The following is a 22491-nucleotide window of genomic DNA, read 5'->3' on the forward strand; positions in this document are numbered from 1 at the left end:
CAAATTTTGTTGTACCAATTTTAGTTAAATATATATTTGCTGCAACACGAGAAGTCAAAACTTTAATATGTAAACTTTATGTGTTTAAAGCAAACTGTGTACACTCCAGGATGTATTTAAGATATCCGCCGTTATTGAAAAGGTCTGGTCATGTTATGGCTTTGTTCTTCATTTTTTTATTTTTAAGATTACAGATTGATGATTTAAAAGAATTTATTTTGTTTTTAAATTGTGAAGTTCAAAAAACATGCTATTTTGATAACTTGTGTGTTCTGTGCTGTATTTAAAGGATTATGCAAGACAATGTTACTATAGTAGTAGTATTATATGGGGGGGGGGGGGGGGGGGGGGGAATCGGGTCCTTATATAAAGCTAAAAGAACAGATAAAATAGATCATTTTAGAAATTATTCAAATAGCTCATCATGGATACTTTGAAAATTAATTTATGAATAAAAAAAGTAAAATAGTATGTACAGGTCAAGTACACTGAAAATAACATAAGGACTAGACTGACAGTACCACTTCCGGTTCTGAAAAACATTTTAAATTGAACGTCTACTAAATACATTGATGTGAAAAGCAAATAAAGTAATATTTGGTGTACCTAAATAAAGATATCAACATGTGCAGTTATCTGTAGAATAATGTATATAATTATTATGATAATTCTATTTAATATAATATACAGTATAATATACAATAGCATAGTAATGTGTGTGCATCATGCTTTTATTTTTGAAACGGAAAGCTCTTCGGGTTGGATGTATCCATGGTAACTTGACCTCAGGCCGTTCACACTGCACCACGAACGTTACAGTTCCGTTTCCACCTCTCACCCGCATTTCAGCTAAAACGACGGCGGGAAGTTGTTTGGACAAAATTTAACCAACAACTTTGCATCAATTTAACGGACGATACTGATAACGACCGACACTTCACCGCCGTGTATTGATGGAGCTGTAATTAGAAATAGGCTAAGTATAATTTAAGTTCAGCGGCGTGGGCATCAGCTAACATGGCTAACGTCGGAAACCAGCCAACAACACAGGCCGTTAGCAAATCTGCATCTGGAAAACATGGAAATGTATTGCCCCTGTGGGGTAACGAAAAGACTATGAACCTCAACCCAATGATACTTACAAATGTACTGTCGTCACCGTATTTCAAAGTTCAGCTGTATGAACTGAAGACCTACCACGAAGTTGTCGACGAAATCTACTTCAAGGTACGTTAGCACATGCTAAACCGCATGCTAGCCTTATTACCGATGTCAAGCTAGCATTGTTATTATGTTGCCGATGTGCTTAAGTAGTAAAATAACGGGAACAATGGGCGCTTGGCAGCGTTAAGTCAATATAACTGTACTTTAGATGTGCTTATTTAATTAAGTAAGTAACACTCAAACAGTTATCGTTTTATTTACTCACAAGGAAGCCACAACTCGTATAACTTGTAAGTTAGATATCACACGTTAGCGGCTAAGCTCAGTCAAACATGGTGTCGTCTGTAGGCTGCTGTTATAAACATAGACTGACTTTACGTAATAACCCTCCAAAAAAAACAAGAGGGTTGTTGGAGGAAGTCGTTAATCTCGTGGTTTAAATGCTAACAAAGGAAGTTCAAATAAACCGGTTAATAAAGCATTATTATGGTTATTAGTGAAGATATTTCTACAAATTCAAAGTCCAGACTGTATGGCGGTTTAGTCTATTCCTCTTAAAGCCTCTGACGCCATTACATACAATAGGATTAGCAGTCTATCGTTGAAGAGGACATGTGTCATAAAATGACAGATAGATGTCCGTGCATGTAAAGTTGATGTTGTTTGTGTGGTTACAGGTGACTCACGTTGAGCCTTGGGAGAAAGGAAGCAGAAAGACTGCAGGCCAGACTGGAATGTGCGGAGGGGTAAGTGGGAAGTACGTGCTTTTTATACTCCCCATCTATTCCCTCCCGTTTATATTACCTTTAACTTTGTGGATGATACTGTCTTTCATCCTGTTTAAATAGTTTATGAGGTACAAGTTGGACAAATGCACATGGTTCACTGTTGATACACTTCTTTTACATTAGTTGAGTGTTGTTGTGGTAAGGGCAGGTGTTACTAATAGTTAAACTGTGAATAATGTGCAATGATTTGCTTCATTTTAAAGGTTTCTTCTTCTGTCTTAGGTTCGTGGAGTTGGAACTGGTGGTATTGTGTCGACTGCTTTCTGTCTTCTATACAAACTGTTTACACTCAAGCTGACCCGCAAACAACTGATGGGTCTGATCACTCACACAGACTCTCCGTATATCAGAGCTCTCGGCTTCATGTACATAAGGTACGGTTCTATGTGTGAGTTTATCACTGTAGTTTTATGCATGAAGAAAATTATTATTAAATGAAACTATTAAACTTGTTTATTCTGTATTATGTATATGGGCACTGGATAATAAGCGGTTGTGTACGTCTTTGTCAGAAAAAATATGTAAAAGTTCACATCTTTTGGCAAAATCTCTTTGAATAGTAAAAATAATATTAAAAAAACTATGCTGTCAATTTCAGCAAGTGGAGAACAAACTGCATCCCCTGTAACCCTCTTTAGGGAAGTTCAGTGGAACTCTTTCGGTTGTATTTTCTACTGTGCTGATGTAATCAAATGTTTTATTAGTGATTAGCTATATGAACTAAACATTTAATTTAAAAAAGTGTGTGATTTTTCACATAAACAGGAATACATCTCGTTATATTTCGGACAAAAAAGCACATTATTTTCTGTGTTCTGCTTCAGGTACACTCAGCCCCCGGCAGATTTGGTAGACTGGTACGATGGTTTCCTGGATGATGAGGAGGTATGTCACCTCGGGTAATAATTTAGTGTTTCTTGCTCCTCTATTTAAAACAGGCACACATTATGCACTAAAAGTTGTCGGTCCCCTCTCCCTTGTGATGCTCATAGCTGATTTTTCACCTTTGCCTTCATTTGGCTTAATTGTCCCAAAGTTTTGTTCCTTAAACATGCGTAGCTAGATGACTTGCTAACTGCTCTTCTGCTGATTTGTGTTCTTTTTATCAGGGTAAGTAACTTATATGATGCTGAGTCAATCTTTAGTAATATAATGTTAAGGCATGCTGTGTTTATATCAGGACTTGTTGCACAAAACTGAACTTGGGATACAAATGCTATTTGAGCATTGGTGCACACAGAAAAAGACACTTAAACACATCCAAAAGCTCATCTCAACTTCTGCAAAAGAAATATTTGCACTTTACTAATAGTTAAGGAAACTAATTTGATCCCAGACTGTGCAACCAGGCCTCTTTTGATGTTCTGTTGCATTTGAATTTATCGTATGAAATCGGTTAACTGGTTAATTCCCCTTGTTTTTTTCTTCAGATGCCCATTGTGCAGCAGGTGAATTGGAAATGTATCTCAGCACTGTTGGTTTGCGTGTGTGAGTGCAAAGTGGCTGTTCTTTACCATATAAATTTGAAAGCTCGACTGGTTATCACTTGCCTCCTCTTGTCTGTGCTTATAATGTGGGCATTTTTCTGCTCGTACAGCCCTCTTAAGAATTCATTGAGCTCTTGAAAGACGAAGGAAGAAAAGCCAAAGCCTCTCCCTTTGTCCCTCTGGCTCAATGACTGTTTCACAATGTTTTTAGATACTGTTCCTTCCCGTCATTTCTGCTCTGTGAACAACACGTGCAGCTTCTTTTGAAGAAGTTTTCAGCAGATGATGTGAAGGAAAATGATCATTGTATTCAAGCCCACACAGTAATTACAGGCCACAGGAGTTGCCCTGCCAGTTTAGATGAGTCAGTATTTTCTTGTACGTAGTTTTGTTTCCTCTTTTTAAAATGACCAGTGTAAAACCAGGCACATTTGATTGATTGATATACGTGATTAAGCTAGATGAACAGAGGTGAAGGTTCAGTACTTGGTCATCACATTTTGGTTTGATTAAAAAGCGCTCTTGATATATCTGTGTGTCTTCTGTGTGCTAAACTCAGTTTTCCTTTGGAATTTTCCCACTGTTCCGTTCTAGGAGCTCGATGTGAAGGCCGGCGGTGGCTGTGTCATGACAGTGGGGGAGATGCTGCGCTCTTTTTTGACCAAACTGGAGTGGTTCTCCACTTTGTTCCCCCGTATCCCCGTGCCTGTTCAGAAAAATATAGACCAGCAGATGAAGGCCAGGCCTCGCAAGGTGGCCCAGAAGGAGCCGCAGGAGGAAGAAGAAGCCGCTAGCGCAGAGTCCGGGAGGCAAGGAGAACGCCGCCGCTCCAGGTAACACCGGAAATAATTCAAAGTGTTAAGCCAGTTTTACAGAGGAAGCTCCTTTGGTTACAAAAACTGCAAAATCTACCATCAGCTTAGATGAATAAACTGGACTACTCAAAGCAGACCTTGGGGTCTGAAAGTCCTGTAAAACAAATGTGAACATTTGCTGTTTAATAATGAAACGTAACAATAACAGATGTTCGCCCTTAACACCCACATTAATATGTGATTGTCTCAGAGGACACAAACAATATACTCATATACAGAACAAACACCAGCAGATAAAATCAGACCCAAAAGAACCTGAACTACAAATGGAGAGAAAACAACTACAAAATACACTTAAGTCCCAAAGGGATGCACTTGTAATTGTAAAAAGATGCAACAAGTACAGAGATAGCAACTGCTGCCAACTTAAAGCAACCGCTCTCTGTAGACATTTTGCCTCTCCTCTCGTTTTGCTTCTTATTGAGCACGTTTTTTAAATTGTTTTTGTGGATTATGCAAACAATCATGTTCTAAACTATAAAGTGTTATTTCTTAAAGTGTTACTTCTCTTGGCAGGACACCCAGACGGACCCCAAGCCCCAAAAGGTCACCCAAACGATCAAGGAGCAGGAGCCACCACCGTGAGAGAGAGCGCCATGGGCCCAGTTTTGACCGAGAGCTGGATAGGGAGCGGGACCGCCAGAGGAAGGAGAGGGATGGCAGGGACCGAGATAGGGACAGAGGGGACAGGGAGAGGCGACGGTCCCGCAGTGCAGACAGGAACCAAGAGCGGCGAGAGCGCAAAAAAAGTGTCAGCCGGGAGCGAAGGAGTGAACGTAGAGACAAAGACAGAGACGGTGGGGAGGACCGGAGCAGGAGGAAGGACAGGGAGCACCACAAAGATAGAGGGGTTGAGAGGGAGAGGTCCCGGGATAAAAAGAACAGGGGAGAGAGTGATGACAAGAAGCATAAAGACGACAGGGACAGACACCGAGACGAGAGGAAGGCCAAACGGTCGAGCCGGAGTCGAAGCAAGGAGAGGAGGCACAAGAGTAGTGGAGAGGAGAAGAGCAGGAAAAACGAGCGCAGCCACGACAGAGACAGGGAGAGAGAGGGAGAACAGCGTTCTCACAAACGGAGTCACAGCAAAGACAGAAGCCATCATCAGCGAGAGTCCAACAATGACCACAGTAAACATAGTGAACGCAGAAGGAGTCAAAGCACTGAGTAAATGTCACCTAGCAGCAATATTCTCCTACTCTGTTTTTTTCCTCCCTTTTCTACCCAGTTGTCTAGTCCGGTCCTGTGTGCTGCAGAGAAGAAATGTCCGCTCTCCAGACATCTTGAATTGTTGTCTTTGGCAAATGTAATTTTGCTTTATGTTTTTCTGCCTTTTTTTTGTCCTCCAATAGACCATTGTTAGTCGTCACTTTAAATTTGAAAGTGGAAAAAAAAATCACATTTTAATTTTCAATGGTTATTTTACCCCACGAAGATGTGGGTTTGTACATAATGTTTCAGAAGCTGTCTACACATGATATGTCACCAGGTTGGGCCACACATGACTATTGTCATAATTGTAATGTAATTTATGAAGAATAGCGGTTATTTTTGGTTGGTACAGAAACCCCACTCTTAACTTTCTTCATATTTAAGCGTCTTAGTCATCTCTTGTTGGTTAAGCATGCCTTGAATGTTGAAAAAAGAGCAAAGTTATGACACACATGGACTGATATTGTCTACTTGGCATAAAGTAATTCTGTCCGTCGTGTGTAGACAACATGAGAATGTTTTAATCCTCTAAAAGGGCAGTCTGCAAAGGGTTTTTTTTTTTATACCATACACACAGCCCTGCTTGTGCTGTGTTTGGGTTATTGCTCTGTTGCATTTTGTTTTCTAATAAAAACACTTTTACAAACAAAATAGATTTCCCCCTTTTTTCTGACAAGAGTTCAAAAATAGCCAACAAACATGAGTGAATAGAATGAGTCATTAAGTGGAATCAGAGGCGGGATGCAAACATTTATTTTGATAGTTTTAATAAAATTTAGTCTGAAAATAATCTTCAATATTAAATACACATTCAGAAATGACAGTACATACTATTGACATGGAAACGGCTTCCTGATATAAAGTTTAAGGTCACTTTAGTATAAAACGTGCAAAACAATATTTAAAAATTAAAGACCAACAAACCGTAAAACCTGAACCCAAAATAAACAAGTACTTCCATTAAGATTTGCATTTTACAAGTAAAGCTTCCATCAACATCGTGTCCTCGTCTTCATTTGTAATGCAGCTCTCGAACAGAGCAGAAAATGAAAGTATCCCATGAGGATACTAATGTTCTATCGGATAAGTTACTGTGAATCAGAATAACCAGGGGAGACGTTTTACTCTGCCACTTTGATCACATTTTAAAGGGAGGCGTGTGCAGACTGGTTTCCTTATTGTACGAGCCCCTGTCCTGTGTGCACGCATACAGGTTTAGACTCCGGTCCACTTGCTGCTGAGTTCTGGGCCGACAGCGTGAAACAGTAAGCAGAGTTTGGACTCAGATCATCGACAATTATTCTCTCGCCGTTTACAATCAGCTCCTGAGTTTCGCTGAAGCTGCCTTGCTTCCTGATGAGTAACCTGTAATAGGAAGCGTCCTCTACTTTAGGCCACTGGATGAAATATTCTGTCGATGTCACTTGATTGACCTCCAGCTGGGGAGCCGATAGGCCTCCTGTTGAGGAAAAACATCCCACAATTATGACTTTAAACGTGTTAATTTAAGCACAAACAGAAATTCAACCACGTGGTAAAACATAAGTAACATCTGTTTTCATTTTTAAAACAACTTACCATTATCTGACATTTCTTCCATGACATCTCTCCTTCTGCGTCCTCGTGTCAAAGCTAAAGACGAAAACTTAAGTCAAACAAAGCCTTCATTTTAAAATGTGTTTTCTCTACAGCCCACATACACATTAGTTCTTACCAGTCATGAAACTTTGTGCTTCACTTTCTCCTGCAGCGTTGCTTGCTGTGATCACCAGGTTATTGTGAGAACTGTTGGTCAGTGAACAGGACAGCCCTGCAGTGCTGCATCGCTGGATATTTGGTGTTACACTGGTGTCATACACTGTGTATTTAGTGGCAAACACAGACGCATTCCACGAAACGGTGGCAAAGGTGCTGTTACCACTGTACACCAATCCTGATGGAGGACATGGAGCTGAGAGAACAGAAATGATAAGTTCAATAGTTCACTTTTTCCTGTAACCTTTAGTTTTCATTAAGATACTGCCACCTGCTTTGGAAAGGCATTTTATGCACCCATCTGAAGTTCACTGTCCTTGAATTGAAACTGTCATTCACCATATATCTTTGCATCATCAGTTCACTCCTTACCGACATAAACAGCCCATAAACTATCATCACAGTCAGAGTTGTTTTAAGGCAGGATTATTCGAGAGTACATAACTCACAATATCTAAAAAACACTTGAAACAAAAACTTATGAGACAAAACAACTACATAGAGAGATACTGACAAAAACTAGACTAAAAAAAAGAACAGATATATGGAGGGATCACAAAAAAGCAATGAAAAACTACAAACACAAAACAGCAAACACAAAAACATAAATAAACCACCATAACAGGAGACCAAATACAAAGAGATCCAAAGATCCAGAAACACAAGAGCAGAATAAAACATTTTACTCGTAGCTGAAGTGCTGATTGTTGTCTACCTGTTGTTCCATTGACTGGCACAGAGGGGTCGCTGATACCAGCAGCATTCCTGCTCTCCAAAGTAGCAGTGTACAAAGACCCACAGGGGAGGGGTATCTCAAAGTACGTCACACTCGTCCAATAGGAGTAGAGCTCGAACTGAGCCTGGCTGTCTCCCAGCAAACTTCCCATTAACTTCAGAAGGTACTCTGTGTTGTTGCAAACGGCCTGTGTCCAACTGAAGCGCATCACTTGGGCATCTAGCGTCATCGGCATCATCTGCACCTCAACAGTGTCAGGAGGACAGGGAGCTAACAAAGAGAGAGAGGATAGTGATTTCTGTGTTCATACAAACATGGGAAATATATCCAGCCTTATGAAAGTAATCCAATTCAAGTGGAGACATTTTATACAAGATACAACACAATGTGCTCTGTACCTGCTCCGCTCTGCACCGGGTCAGTGAAGGAGCTGTTGCACGTCCCGTCTGAAGCCTGAACAGAGAAATTGTAAACTGTTCCACAAAGGAGATCCTGGATAGTACAGGTTGGAGTCCAGCTTTGACAGTAAAGCATGTCTCCATTTTCAGCCTGGGCACATCCATAGTAGTATGCAGCATTGTCTCTGGGTCGCCATGACAACAAAGCAGACTGATTGTTACAGTTGAACTTGACAGAGAGACCATCAGGCTGGCAGGGACCTTGACAGACAGAAAGTGGTCTATTATGAAATCATGTTGGATCATAAGCTGTGGTACTCTCCATGTTTTTCTCTGTATTAAGACAATTACCTGTGGTGAGTGTGCTGTTTTCACTGGCCTTGCTGGTGCAGTTCTCATGGCTGGCCGTCACAGATACTGTATACTGCTGGTCACAGTGCAGGCCTGACAAGCTGCAGTTATTGTCGGTGCTGTTGCAAGAATGCACATGTCCATCTAGTCCTGTTGCCACCACACGGTAAGTTTCTGCGACAGCAGAGGGGCTCCAGGATACCAGAGCATTTTGGTCCTCACAGGAGGCATTAACCACCAGGTTCCTGGGCGGACATGGCTCTGTAAAGAGAGCAGCACGATTTTTTACAACAGATATTTCAGCAAGTATTTCATCCTGAAAAACTGAAGATGTGTTTGGGGAGAGTCCCTCTCTTTTGGACAGTTAAAGTACAAAAAGCCTTTTAAAAACACCCCTAATCAGATATGGCTTCATTTTAAAGACTTGAACTTCTTCATGTCCGTTGGATGATTCCTCTAAAAAAAATGAACTGGTTACAACAATTATAATGGGTGTCTCTGTTGGGAAAGTTGTAATCTCATGACTCTAAACTAATCAAAAACATCATTTAAATCACAGTCTGATGACAGGAAGTAGGTCCTCTGGTCACCGGTAATCAAATCTGACCACACTCTCACAGAACACAAATGCAGTTTAAAACTTTACCATCAGGTGTGTTCTAGCTTCTTCATTACCTTCTTAAGATGAAAAATATTGTTCAAACTGTTCAATCCAATCAGACATGGCAACCTCTAACCTCACCATTTATGACTCTTTGAGCTAGCATTTGAACACATGTAAGGTATTCCATGTCAGAAACTAACAAACAAAGACAATGTATATACCCATGCTGACTCTGTACGGTGGACTCCTCATGCTGCTGCACAGGTCTGATGAAGCAGACACAATGATGGTGTACTGGAGGTCACATCTTGCTCCATGGAGGTAGCAGCTGCTGCCTGTGTTGTTGCAGTGTAAGTACGTATGGTCCCTGGCTTCTGCTGTGGCAGTATACAAAGTGTTTCCACCGCTGCCCTCCATCAGATCCCATATGACCAGGATGGAGGAATTGTGGCACTGAGGGACTGCTGTGATACCAGCAAGGGAGCAGGGGGCTGGTGGAAGAGATGGATGTCATTTACCTACACTGCAGCACGCAATCACATAGAATAGGAAAATAAATGAAATAAATCTGTCACCTGTCTGTAAGTCGATGATGGCACTGGGCTGGCTGCCACACTTGCTGTTTTGAGCAATAACACTGAAGTTGTAAAGAACGCCACATGACAGGTCTTCCACCTCACAGGTAGTGTTGGAGGAGGTGGTGCAGTTTGCTGTATAGCCCTCTCCACCTTCAGCAGACACAGAGTAGCTGTCCGCCCCTGGAGCAGCGTCCCAGGATATCCAGGCAGAATTAGTCACACAGTCGAGGGTGCCTCTAATGCTCTGAGGCTGGCAGGGAGCTAGAAAGTAAACAATTATGTTAAACTAGAACTGGATGGATAAATATCAACACATACGGATGTTTTTAAGTGGATTCATACCTGACATGATGTTGTGAGTGGGACTGAGCTGGCTGCGACAGGAGCCTCTGATGGAGCTGACTTGTACACTGAATGTATTCCCACAGGTCACGTTACTGATGGAGCATGCAGTGTCTGTTGTGTTACACGACTCACGGCTTCCTCCACTGTCAGGAATAACTGACACCAAATAGTGATCCGCTTCTCTCATGGCATCCCAAGAAACATTCATGTCATTCGACCAACAGCTCACCTCGGCACTCACATTCTCTGGCGGACACGGAGCTAGGAACAAAGAGATACTTTGATGACTCAGATCAACATTTGAGTTCAAATATTTTGCCAGAAGAAAATTAATAGTGGAGCACTTGGAATCAGTGTCCCACAATTAAACTTTTGGTCAGGTGTATGTTAAGATTTCTATGCACTTTTCAATATGAAAATAACACAATGTAAACAGGTGAAAAAAAATGTTTGACATTCCCTTCACAAAAATACAAAACTGTTACTGTGTATTAAAGTGTGTGTATTTCTATCACCTGAGTTGAACATCACAGCTTGACTGGGGATACTTGAGCAGTTGTCGTCCAGAGCTACCACCTGAGCTGTGTAACGGCTGCCACATCTGAGGTTGCCAAGGCTACAGTTGAGGTCAGAGCTCCGACAGCTGACGTTGCCATGACTGCCGATGGCTGTCAGTGAGTACTTTACGGCACCATCACTGGCAGACCAGGACATGACAGCAGTGTTGTTGTCACAGTCCATCAGCACTGACAGGTTAGTAGGGACACATGGCACTGTAGAGAGCAGCCAGACAAGAAGAAAAGTTAGTCGAGATTTAGGGAGAGCAAGAGGAGTTAAAAATATTAATGAAAACAATCAATGTTTCTCAACATGATAGATTTGAATAGAAATGATAATTTATGTATGGTAAATTGATCCCTCATAATTATCAAATAAAATCCCAGCTAGTAACACAGCAGAAGAAAAGGATGATGTACAATAGAAAAATACGTTATGGAAATGTTTTGGTCTTTTTTTAATGGTTCTGAGAAGTTGCCCGTGTCACTACCGGTGCCTCTAAGACCCTTTGTCAAACCTCACCTGACTGCAGCGCTGTGCTCTGTCTGGAGGTGACGTTACACTGCTGGTTGGAGGCTGTGACTGAGACAGAGTAGTTCTGCCCACAGGTCAGGCCGGTGACGCCGCATTCGTTCGTGTTTGACATGCATATTGCGGAGATGCCAGTGTCAGTCTGCATGGTGGCTGTGTAATAGTCGGACCCATTACTGGCCTGCCAGCTTGCCATGACGATGCCTGAAAGACAGTCCTGCCTAGTCCAGACTCCTTCAGGTGGACACGGCCCTAAGAGTAAAGACACAGAAGTTGAATTTAGACCTGGATGAGCCTTCCATTTCTCTGTATTAATTGTACTGTAAACATGTCAGATGTGTATAACCTACATGTCTGCACAAGTGCTGCTGTATTTGAGCTTCCAGGACACTGCTGGCTGTGAGATGTGACTGTGAGGCTGTAGTTTTGTCCACAGGAGAACTCAGAGAAGTGAGCCATGGTGACATTAGTGGTGAGTGCGATTGTTTTGTTCCCGCCCTCAGCTGACACCAGGTACAGATTTGTCCCATTACTGGCATCCCAGCTTAGAGAAACAACTTTCATATCACAATCCACAGTTGGAGACAAATTCTGGGGCTCACAGGGATCTGGACAGAAACAGAGATGACAGATTTGTTATCACAGAGGTCTACAGCCACATTTAGGGTTTAGTACAGGAGTAGATTTATATGATTCTACAAATACATGCATGTATACATATTGTTTTCACTCTTGGTTGAACTAATACCGGCACTTTGGTAATATTGCAGCATAATACAGCTGGTATGTCATACATCTTGAGTTGTATGAATGCTTGTAGAAATGTAGGCATTTTTGCATGTTAAATTGACCTCTGTGAACTAATGAATTATAGCTTAGTAAAAACTAAACATTTTGCTTTTTGTTAACTTCATAGAAATTACTCACTGGTATGTCATTACAAATGACATACCAGTGAGTTGTGAACAATCTACTTAACATACCCATATGGATGACTGTGCTGTTGCTGGGCAGACTGGTGCAATTGTTGGCCTTTGCGCTCACTAGGACAGTGTACTCCTCTCCACAGTGCAGGTCGTTCCAGGTGCAGGATGTGGTGTTAGTAAGACACTTGTGGGTGTGGCCATCAAGCCCTGTTGCTATGACGACATATGTTTCGGCGCCATCACTTGGCCCCCAGCTCACAGAGCCCATGTTGGACTCACACTGAACATAGGTTGTAACATGGTGGGGAATACATGGAGCTGTAGAGAGAGGTTGGAGGTGAACAAACACAACAACAAAAATAATTAAGGGGGAAATCATGTGTGTGTGTGTGTGTGTGTGTTCGTGTGTGTGTATTTTGCCCAAAGACACTTTATCATACCTGATTTAAAGAATGCAGGGCTGCTGGAGACGCTGTCACACTCACTGCCTTGTCCTTTTACAGTGACATTGTAGTCCTGTCCACATGGTAAAGCAGCTGACAGTTGATTCTGGCTTGTATTGTAGCTTTCCACATATCCAAGGCTTCCTGTGGCTGTTATTAAGTAATTCACAACACCACGTGCTTGGCGCCAGAAGATCTGAACCTCCTCACTCTGACAGAGTCCCTGAGCAGACATGATCACAGGCTGACAAGGCTCTAAGAGCAAAGAAAGAAAAACAGGAGTACCAGTCAAAGTGTGCTGATATTAACTTCAACAAAAATATCTGGAGGTACTTTGTTTGTGTTTCAGTACTGATTGATGTCATTTGAAAACATTTGGCTTCTGCAGTACCTGTTTGGATGAACACAGCCCTGCTGGCCTTGCTCGAGCAGCCTTGATTGTGTGCTGTCACTGTAAAGTTGTACATTTCTCCACAGTCCAAACTGGAGAACTGACAGCTAGAGTTTGTAGAGTTACACTGCTGGACCTCTCCTCCTGATGCCTTGATGGCACTCGCCACGTAGAGTTCAACATCTGATCTCTCCTCCCAGGACAGGACTACTCTGCGGGAGCCACACTGGAGATTTACAGCTACATGCTGAGGAGGACAAGGACCTAAGAGACACGTGAACGCAAGAAAGTTAAATTATAAATAATTCAAACTGAGACAAGTAACTGCAATCCAGCATCATCTGCACCTCAACAGTGTCAGGAGGACAGGGAGCTAACAAAGAGAGAGAGGATAGTGATTTCTGTGTTCATACAAACATGGGAAATATATCCAGCCTTAGGAAAGTAATCCAATTCAAGTGGAGACATTTTATACAAGATGCAACACAATGTGCTCTGTACCTGCTCCGCTCTGCACCGGGTCAGTGAAGGAGCTGTTGCACGTCCCGTCTGAAGCCTGAACAGAGAAATTGTAAACTGTTCCACAAAGGAGATCCTGGATAGTACAGGTTGGAGTCCAGCTTTGACAGTAAAGCATGTCTCCATTTTCAGCCTGGGCACATCCATAGTAGTATGCAGCATTGTCTCTGGGTCGCCATGACAACAAAGCAGACTGATTGTTACAGTTGAACTTGACAGAGAGACCATCAGGCTGGCAGGGACCTTGACAGACAGAAAGTGGTCTATTATGAAATCATGTTGGATCATAAGCTGTGGTACTCTCCATGTTTTTCTCTGTATTAAGACAATTACCTGTGGTGAGTGTGCTGTTTTCACTGGCCTTGCTGGTGCAGTTCTCATGGCTGGCCGTCACAGATACTGTATACTGCTGGTCACAGTGCAGGCCTGACAAGCTGCAGTTATTGTCGGTGCTGTTGCAAGAATGCACATGTCCATCTAGTCCTGTTGCCACCACACGGTAAGTTTCTGCGACAGCAGAGGGGCTCCAGGATACCAGAGCATTTTGGTCCTCACAGGAGGCATTAACCACCAGGTTCCTGGGCGGACATGGCTCTGTAAAGAGAGCAGCACGATTTTTTACAACAGATATTTCAGCAAGTATTTCATCCTGAAAAACTGAAGATGTGTTTGGGGAGAGTCCCTCTCTTTTGGACAGTTAAAGTACAAAAAGCCTTTTAAAAACACCCCTAATCAGATATGGCTTCATTTTAAAGACTTGAACTTCTTCATGTCCGTTGGATGATTCCTCTAAAAAAATGAACTGGTTACAACAATTATAATGGGTGTGTCTCTGTTGGGAAAGTTTAATCTCATGACTCTAAACTAATCAAAAACATCATTTAAATCACAGTCTGATGACAGGAAGTAGGTCCTCTGGTCACCGGTAATCAAATCTGACCACACTCTCACAGAACACAAATGCAGTTTAAAACTGTACCATCAGGTGTGTTCTAGCTTCTTCATTACCTTCTTAAGATGAAAAATATTGTTCAAACTGTTCAATCCAATCAGACATGGCAACCTCTAACCTCACCATTTATGACTCTTTGAGCTAGCATTTGAACACATGTAAGGTATTCCATGTCAGAAACTAACAAACAAAGACAATGTATATACCCATGCTGACTCTGTACGGTGGACTCCTCATGCTGCTGCACAGGTCTGATGAAGCAGACACAATGATGGTGTACTGGAGGTCACATCTTGCTCCATGGAGGTAGCAGCTGCTGCCTGTGTTGTTGCAGTGTAAGTACGTATGGTCCCTGGCTTCTGCTGTGGCAGTATACAAAGTGTTTCCACTGCTGCCCTCCATCAGATCCCATATGACCAGGATGGAGGAATTGTGGCACTGAGGGACTGCTGTGATACCAGCAAGGGAGCAGGGGGCTGGTGGAAGAGATGGATGTCATTTACCTACAATGCAGCACGCAATCACATAGAATAGGAAAATAAATGAAATAAATCTGTCACCTGTCTGTAAGTCGATGATGGCACTGGGCTGGCTGCCACACTTGCTGTTTTGAGCAATAACACTGAAGTTGTAAAGAACGCCACATGACAGGTCTTCCACCTCACAGGTAGTGTTGGAGGAGGTGGTGCAGTTTGCTGTATAGCCCTCTCCACCTTCAGCAGACACAGAGTAGCTGTCCGCCCCTGGAGCAGCGTCCCAGGATATCCAGGCAGAATTAGTCACACAGTCGAGGGTGCCTCTAATGCTCTGAGGCTGGCAGGGAGCTAGAAAGTAAACAATTATGTTAAACTAGAACTGGATGGATAAATATCAACACATACGGATGTTTTTAAGTGGATTCATACCTGACATGATGTTGTGAGTGGGACTGAGCTGGCTGCGACAGGAGCCTCTGATGGAGCTGACTTGTACACTGAATGTATTCCCACAGGTCACGTTACTGATGGAGCATGCAGTGTCTGTTGTGTTACACGACTCACGGCTTCCTCCACTGTCAGGAATAACTGACACCAAATAGTGATCCGCTTCTCTCATGGCATCCCAAGAAACATTCATGTCATTCGACCAACAGCTCACCTCGGCACTCACATTCTCTGGCGGACACGGAGCTAGGAACAAAGAGATACTTTGATGACTCAGATCAACATTTGAGTTCAAATATTTTGCCAGAAGAAAATTAATAGTGGAGCACTTGGAATCAGTGTCCCACAATTAAACTTTTGGTCAGGTGTATGTTAAGATTTCTATGCACTTTTCAATATGAAAATAACACAATGTAAACAGGTGAAAAAAAATGTTTGACATTCCCTTCACAAAAATACAAAACTGTTACTGTGTATTAAAGTGTGTGTATTTCTATCACCTGAGTTGAACATCACAGCTTGACTGGGGATACTTGAGCAGTTGTCGTCCAGAGCTACCACCTGAGCTGTGTAACGGCTGCCACATCTGAGGTTGCCAAGGCTACAGTTGAGGTCAGAGCTCCGACAGCTGACGTTGCCATGACTGCCGATGGCTGTCAGTGAGTACTTTACGGCACCATCACTGGCAGACCAGGACATGACAGCAGTGTTGTTGTCACAGTCCATCAGCACTGACAGGTTAGTAGGGACACATGGCACTGTAGAGAGCAGCCAGACAAGAAGAAAAGTTAGTCGAGATTTAGGGAGAGCAAGAGGAGTTAAAAATATTAATGAAAACAATCAATGTTTCTCAACATGATAGATTTGAATAGAAATGATAATTTATGTATGGTAAATTGATCCCTCATAATTATCAAATAAAATCCCAGCTAGTAACACAGCAGAAGAAAAGGATGATGTACAATAGAAAAATACGTTATGGAAATGTTTTGGTCTTTTTTTAATGGTTCTGAGAAGTTGCCCGTGTCACTACCGGTGCCTCTAAGACCCTTTGTCAAACCTCACCTGACTGCAGCGCTGTGCTCTGTCTGGAGGTGACGTTACACTGCTGGTTGGAGGCTGTGACTGAGACAGAGTAGTTCTGCCCACAGGTCAGGCCGGTGACGCCGCATTCGTTCGTGTTTGACATGCATATTGCGGAGATGCCAGTGTCAGTCTGCATGGTGGCTGTGTAATAGTCGGACCCATTACTGGCCTGCCAGCTTGCCATGACGATGCCTGAAAGACAGTCCTGCCTAGTCCAGACTCCTTCAGGTGGACACGGCCCTAAGAGTAAAGACACAGAAGTTGAATTTAGACCTGGATGAGCCTTCCATTTCTCTGTATTAATTGTACTGTAAACATGTCAGATGTGTATAACCTACATGTCTGCACAAGTGCTGCTGTATTTGAGCTTCCAGGACACTGCTGGCTGTGAGATGTGACTGTGAGGCTGTAGTTTTGTCCACAGGAGAACTCAGAGAAGTGAGCCATGGTGACATTAGTGGTGAGTGCGATTGTTTTGTTCCCGCCCTCAGCTGACACCAGGTACAGATTTGTCCCATTACTGGCATCCCAGCTTAGAGAAACAACTTTCATATCACAATCCACAGTTGGAGACAAATTCTGGGGCTCACAGGGATCTGGACAGAAACAGAGATGACAGATTTGTTATCACAGAGGTCTACAGCCACATTTAGGGTTTAGTACAGGAGTAGATTTATATGATTCTACAAATACATGCATGTATACATATTGTTTTTCACTCTTGGTTGAACTAATACCGGCACTTTGGTAATATTGCAGCGTAATACAGCTGGTATGTCATACATATTGAGTTGTATGAATGCTTGTAGAAATGTAGGCATTTTTGCATGTTAAATTGACCTCTGTGAACTAATGAATTATAGCTTAGTAAAAACTAAACATTTTGCTTTTTGTTAACTTCATAGAAATTACTCACTGGTACGTCATTACAAATGACATACCAGTGAGTTGTGAACAATCTACTTAACATACCCATATGGATGACTGTGCTGTTGCTGGGCAGACTGGTGCAATTGTTGGCCTTTGCGCTCACTAGGACAGTGTACTCCTCTCCACAGTGCAGGTCGTTCCAGGTGCAGGATGTGGTGTTGGTAAGACACTTGTGGGTGTGGCCATCAAGCCCTGTTGCTATGACGACATATGTTTCGGCGCCATCACTTGGCCCCCAGCTCACGGAGCCCATGTTGGACTCACACTCAACATAGGTTGTAACATGGTGGGGAATACATGGAGCTGTAGAGAGAGGTTGGAGGTGAACAAACACAACAACAAAAATAATTAAGGGGGAAATCATGTGTGTGTGTGTGTGTGTGTGTTCGTGTGTGTGTATTTTGCCCAAAGACACTTTATCATACCTGATTTAAAGAATGCAGGGCTGCTGGAGACGCTGTCACACTCACTGCCTTGTCCTTTTACAGTGACATTGTAGTCCTGTCCACATGGTAAAGCAGCTGACAGTTGATTCTGGCTTGTATTGTAGCTTTCCACATATCCAAGGCTTCCTGTGGCTGTTATTAAGTAATTCACAACACCACGTGCTTGGCGCCAGAAGATCTGAACCTCCTCACTCTGACAGAGTCCCTGAGCAGACATGATCACAGGCTGACAAGGCTCTAAGAGCAAAGAAAGAAAAACAGGAGTACCAGTCAAAGTGTGCTGATATTAACTTCAACAAAAATATCTGGAGGTACTTTGTTTGTGTTTCAGTACTGATTGATGTCATTTGAAAACATTTGGCTTCTGCAGTACCTGTTTGGATGAACACAGCCCTGCTGGCCTTGCTCGAGCAGCCTTGATTGTGTGCTGTCACTGTAAAGTTGTACATTTCTCCACAGTCCAAACTGGAGAACTGACAGCTAGAGTTTGTAGAGTTACACTGCTGGACCTCTCCTCCTGATGCCTTGATGGCACTCGCCACGTAGAGTTCAACATCTGATCTCTCCTCCCAGGACAGGGCTACTCTGCGGGAGCCACACTGGAGATTTACAGCTACATGCTGAGGAGGACAAGGACCTAAGAGACACGTGAACGCAAGAAAGTTAAATTATAAATAATTCAAACTGAGACAGTTGAAACTCATTTGGTGTGCTGTAAACATTCAACTTACGAGTGGTGATATTGGAGTGCATGGGCGCTGTGAGGCTGCACTGTGTGTTGCTGGCCGTGAGGCTGAGGTTGTAGGTTTCCCCACAGCTTAAACCTGTCACGTTGCAAGTGTTCTGCTGAGTTGCACACAGAGTCTGAAGACTTCCGCTGATCACTGCGGTCACCGAAAAGTTAGCTGTTCCGTATGTTGAGTTCCAGGACACAACAGCAGCTCCATCATAGCTACAGTCGACCTCTCCCTCCACCTCTCTGGGCAGACATGGAGCTGAGGAAAGAGCAGGAGCACATTTATACATGAAAATACAAATTAAGCAAATATTTACAGAAGCCCTATATAGACATGCATGCATTTTATTTTATATGTTATCCTGCTCTCAAGATCTCTTCTATTTCTCTCGTATCCCCAGAGTTTCAAAAGCACACACACACACACACACACACACACACACACACACACACACACAAAACAACAACTCCTATTTCATCTCATTGCTGCAGGCCATAGCAACAAGACATGTCATGGTCTTCTCTATCAGAGAGAAACATATCATTGTGTTTCTAGAGCTCAAGAAAATTGACTTGTTACCATGAGAAAACAAGCTTTGTTATCTCAAGACAATGAGATCAATTAAACAGATTTTAATGGGAAAAAACAGGTTTGTTATACCAGGATAAATAAGTCAAGATTTGAGAAAATAACCAAAAATGAAGTACCAGTAAGTCATATAAGTTTGTGTTTACCTGATGTAAGAGAGACCATTGCACTATGAGTGCTATTGTACTGATGTCCCAATGCCTTTACCCAGACATTGTACACAGTTCCACACACCAGTGCAGGGACAACACAGACAGTTTCTGTTTCTGAGCCTACACAGGAAGCAAAGTGACCATTTTGATTGTTAAAGTAGGCAACATAACCCACAGCCAGGTCACTTTGTTGCCAGGAAACAGTCGCAGAAAGTTGTTCACACACCATGTTGGCTTGAACATTGGTGGGTGGGCAGGGTTCTGAGTGAAGAAAGAAAAAAAAAACATTTTAAAAGAGATATTGTCATACACACAAAGTAGAAAGCAAATTCCCAGTTGTAGTGGGATAATTTACACATTTCTTTCTTGTCCTGTGGCGAACCTGTAATGAGGCGGTACTGTTGAGACGTCTGTGTGTTGTTGCAGGCCAGGTTTTGTGGCGACACAGTCACATTGAAGATCTGACTACACTGCAGACCATTCAGGAAGCAGCTAGTGTTGGTGGAGTTACAGGTGACTGTCAAGCCTTGGTCAGTCACAGCCTGGACAGAGTAAGACCTGGCACCTCTTGCTGCCACCCACATCACCTGGGCTGAGCTCACGTTGTAGTGGACAGAGAGATTCATGGGAGTGCAGGGCTCTGGATGGAGACAGTAGATGTATTCAGTATCATTTTACAAGTATATGTGAAAAATGTCTTTACTTTTGGCATGACTTTAGTTGTAAAATTGACCAAATTCACATTGCATCGCAGCCATTTCCTCTGACATCATGTCCAGTAATGGCAGCTTAAATTGTTATAGATAAGCTTTTTTGTTTCAGCTTGTAAGTCACATTTATAAAGGGAACTGCAAATCCCTTCCAATTGAATCAGTTTGAAAAACAGTGTGATAATCAAAATTAGACAATTGGCAATAACTACATATTTTAAACCATTGACTAAGATTGGGTGACAAAAATTGCAAGCATTCATCTATTTCCTGGCTAGTAGCTACTACCTTTCGCTTGGAATTGGCTGAACACTAAAAACTACTTTTTCTTAAGTGTGAGAAACTGTATGAATTTATTGCTTAAATTTTATCATTTACTATCAGAAAAAAAGTTACCTATTCCTAGCTATAAGCTAATAACTTTAACTTAGTAGTGACTTAACGCTAAAGTTAAGTCAAATGCTGACAATGAAATATATATATTTAACTTCCTTGATAAGAACTGTGGTTAGCCATGTATTTATGCCTTGCATCACTATCACAACTTGTAACATTGGCTTTAGACTGCTTTTAAGGTAATAGTTATATTGGAAAGTAGCTGAATGCTAACATTAGCTTTTGTTTGGGTAGCCTGGGTTGGTTGACAACTTTTTAAAGTTGTAATATGTCTCAGTGCCACTCTTGCTTTCCACTTATTGTGTTTTCAGTTGCTGGACTGGAAATGGTCAAATCATAGCATTAGTAAAAACCAAGTATAAAAGTGTTTTTGTAAGTTGTTCATACCTATTCTAAAAAGCCCATTTCGACTTGTAAAAATAAACATGTTTAACCCATTGAAAAGTGTGCTTTAGAAACCAAAAGGTGATGTCTCTAAGACTACATCCCTGTCTACACAGTTTTGCACAGAACTACATCATTTTGATTTGGGATGTGAGCTTCCAACTGAAAAGAAAATAGCCGCTGTGTGATTATGGTGAGTTGCTCTGCTTCTGTAAAGAAAATTACCAACATGCAACAGAGGACACACAGTTGAACATAATGTACCTGTTGTGAGGTATCCCGCCATATGAGCAGTGTTGTTGCAAGTGTCTCCCAGAGCCTTTACAGAGACATTGTACTCCTCTCCACATTTCAGTGAGCTCAGCTCACAGTGGGTGTAGTTGGTATTGCAGCTGGTGCTGTGGCCTGATGATGCTGTCAGTTCAGTCACATAGGACTCAGTTCCAACACTAGGCTGCCAGGATATGGTAGCAGAGTGGGCCTCACAATCCATAATAGCTTTAATGCTGCTTGTCTGGCAAGGTCCTACAGGGTTAAATGGAACAACTTTCACATGTTGACCTGGATGTGTCTCCATGCTGAGTAAAAAGCTCTATACAGTATACATTGTTTTAAAAATTAAATTAAATTAAAAGATTCATTATGAATACACTTGCTCATGTTACAGTCACAACAAATCATGATATTGATGTTGATTTATGTAATTTGTGTAAACCAAAATAATGATGATTATCCATTGTGTGTTTTACCTGATGTAAAAGAGACCACTGTGCTGTCCGAACTGTTGTACTGCCCTCCGAGTGCCTTGACCCAGACACTGTACAAGGTCCCACACATCAGTCCTGAGACAACACATTGGTATTCTGTGTATGAAGCGACACAGGAGGAGTAGTGGCCGTTATAGTTCTCAAAGGAAGCAACATAACCTACAGCCAGGTCACTCTTCTGCCAGGAAACAGTTGCAGAAAGTTGTTCACACTCCATATTGGCTTGAACATTGGTGGGTGGACAGGGCTCTAAACAAAAGGAAAACAGACCTTTAAAAAGGGAAAAAAAGGTACACAAAAGTGGTTTTAATTCCCCCTTTTTTCTCACTTAGGTCACTAACCTGTCATGAGATGACGTGTTTCAGAAATAACACTGTCACAGACTTGGTTTCTTGCCATCACAGTCACATTGTAAAGCTGACTACACTGCAGGCCATTCAGGGGACAGCTGGTGTTGGTAGAGTTACAGGTCACTGTTGGGCCTTGGGGAGTTACAGCCTGGACAGAATAAGAGATGGCACCTTTTGCTGCTTCCCACATCACCTGGGCTGAGGTCACATTGTAGTCGACAGAGAGATTCATGGGAGCACAGGGCTCTGGATGGAGAGAAAAATACTTCATTTTAATTTCTGTTTTTAAGCAAAATACCCTCAAGATTGTGTCTTCATCAATTGCAATCAACACAAACATTATCAATATATTTATCTTTTTTGATCAATTTCTTTACAATATGACTAAAATGTGAGGTACTGTCATAAC

At 42.2% G+C, this 22491-nt stretch overlaps 2 protein-coding genes across 2 annotated transcripts; one reads left to right on the top strand and one right to left on the bottom strand.

Annotated features, from left to right (window-relative positions):
- Nucleotides 1-761: 761 nt before the first annotated feature.
- Nucleotides 762-6177, top strand: prpf38b (pre-mRNA processing factor 38B). Its single transcript, XM_079347969.1, has 6 exons — nt 762-1227; nt 1842-1910; nt 2175-2326; nt 2777-2837; nt 4034-4272; nt 4831-6177. The coding sequence occupies exons 1-6, from the start codon at nt 1018-1020 to the stop codon at nt 5483-5485; spliced, it is 1386 nt and encodes a 461-aa protein (XP_079204095.1). The 5' UTR covers nt 762-1017; the 3' UTR covers nt 5486-6177.
- fndc7rs1 (fibronectin type III domain containing 7, related sequence 1) lies at nt 5625-21766 on the bottom strand. The gene is made up of 31 exons (XM_079347968.1): nt 21715-21766; nt 21230-21490; nt 19858-20115; nt 19470-19736; nt 18730-18993; nt 18372-18635; nt 17978-18235; nt 17595-17855; nt 16961-17218; nt 16602-16862; nt 16037-16294; nt 15519-15782; nt 15174-15437; nt 14820-15089; nt 13995-14255; nt 13644-13904; nt 13143-13406; nt 12749-13006; nt 12366-12626; nt 11733-11990; nt 11374-11634; nt 10809-11066; nt 10291-10554; nt 9946-10209; nt 9592-9861; nt 8767-9027; nt 8416-8676; nt 7997-8287; nt 7241-7477; nt 7105-7158; nt 5625-6985 (listed from the first exon to the last, which is right to left on the bottom strand). The coding sequence occupies exons 2-31, from the start codon at nt 21456-21458 to the stop codon at nt 6702-6704; spliced, it is 7644 nt and encodes a 2547-aa protein (XP_079204094.1). The 5' UTR covers nt 21459-21490; nt 21715-21766; the 3' UTR covers nt 5625-6701.
- Nucleotides 21767-22491: the final 725 nt, after the last annotated feature.

This window comes from Symphodus melops (assembly GCF_947650265.1).
Source record: "Symphodus melops genome assembly, chromosome: 7".
In the NCBI taxonomy this organism is placed as follows: Eukaryota; Metazoa; Chordata; class Actinopteri; order Labriformes; family Labridae; genus Symphodus; species Symphodus melops.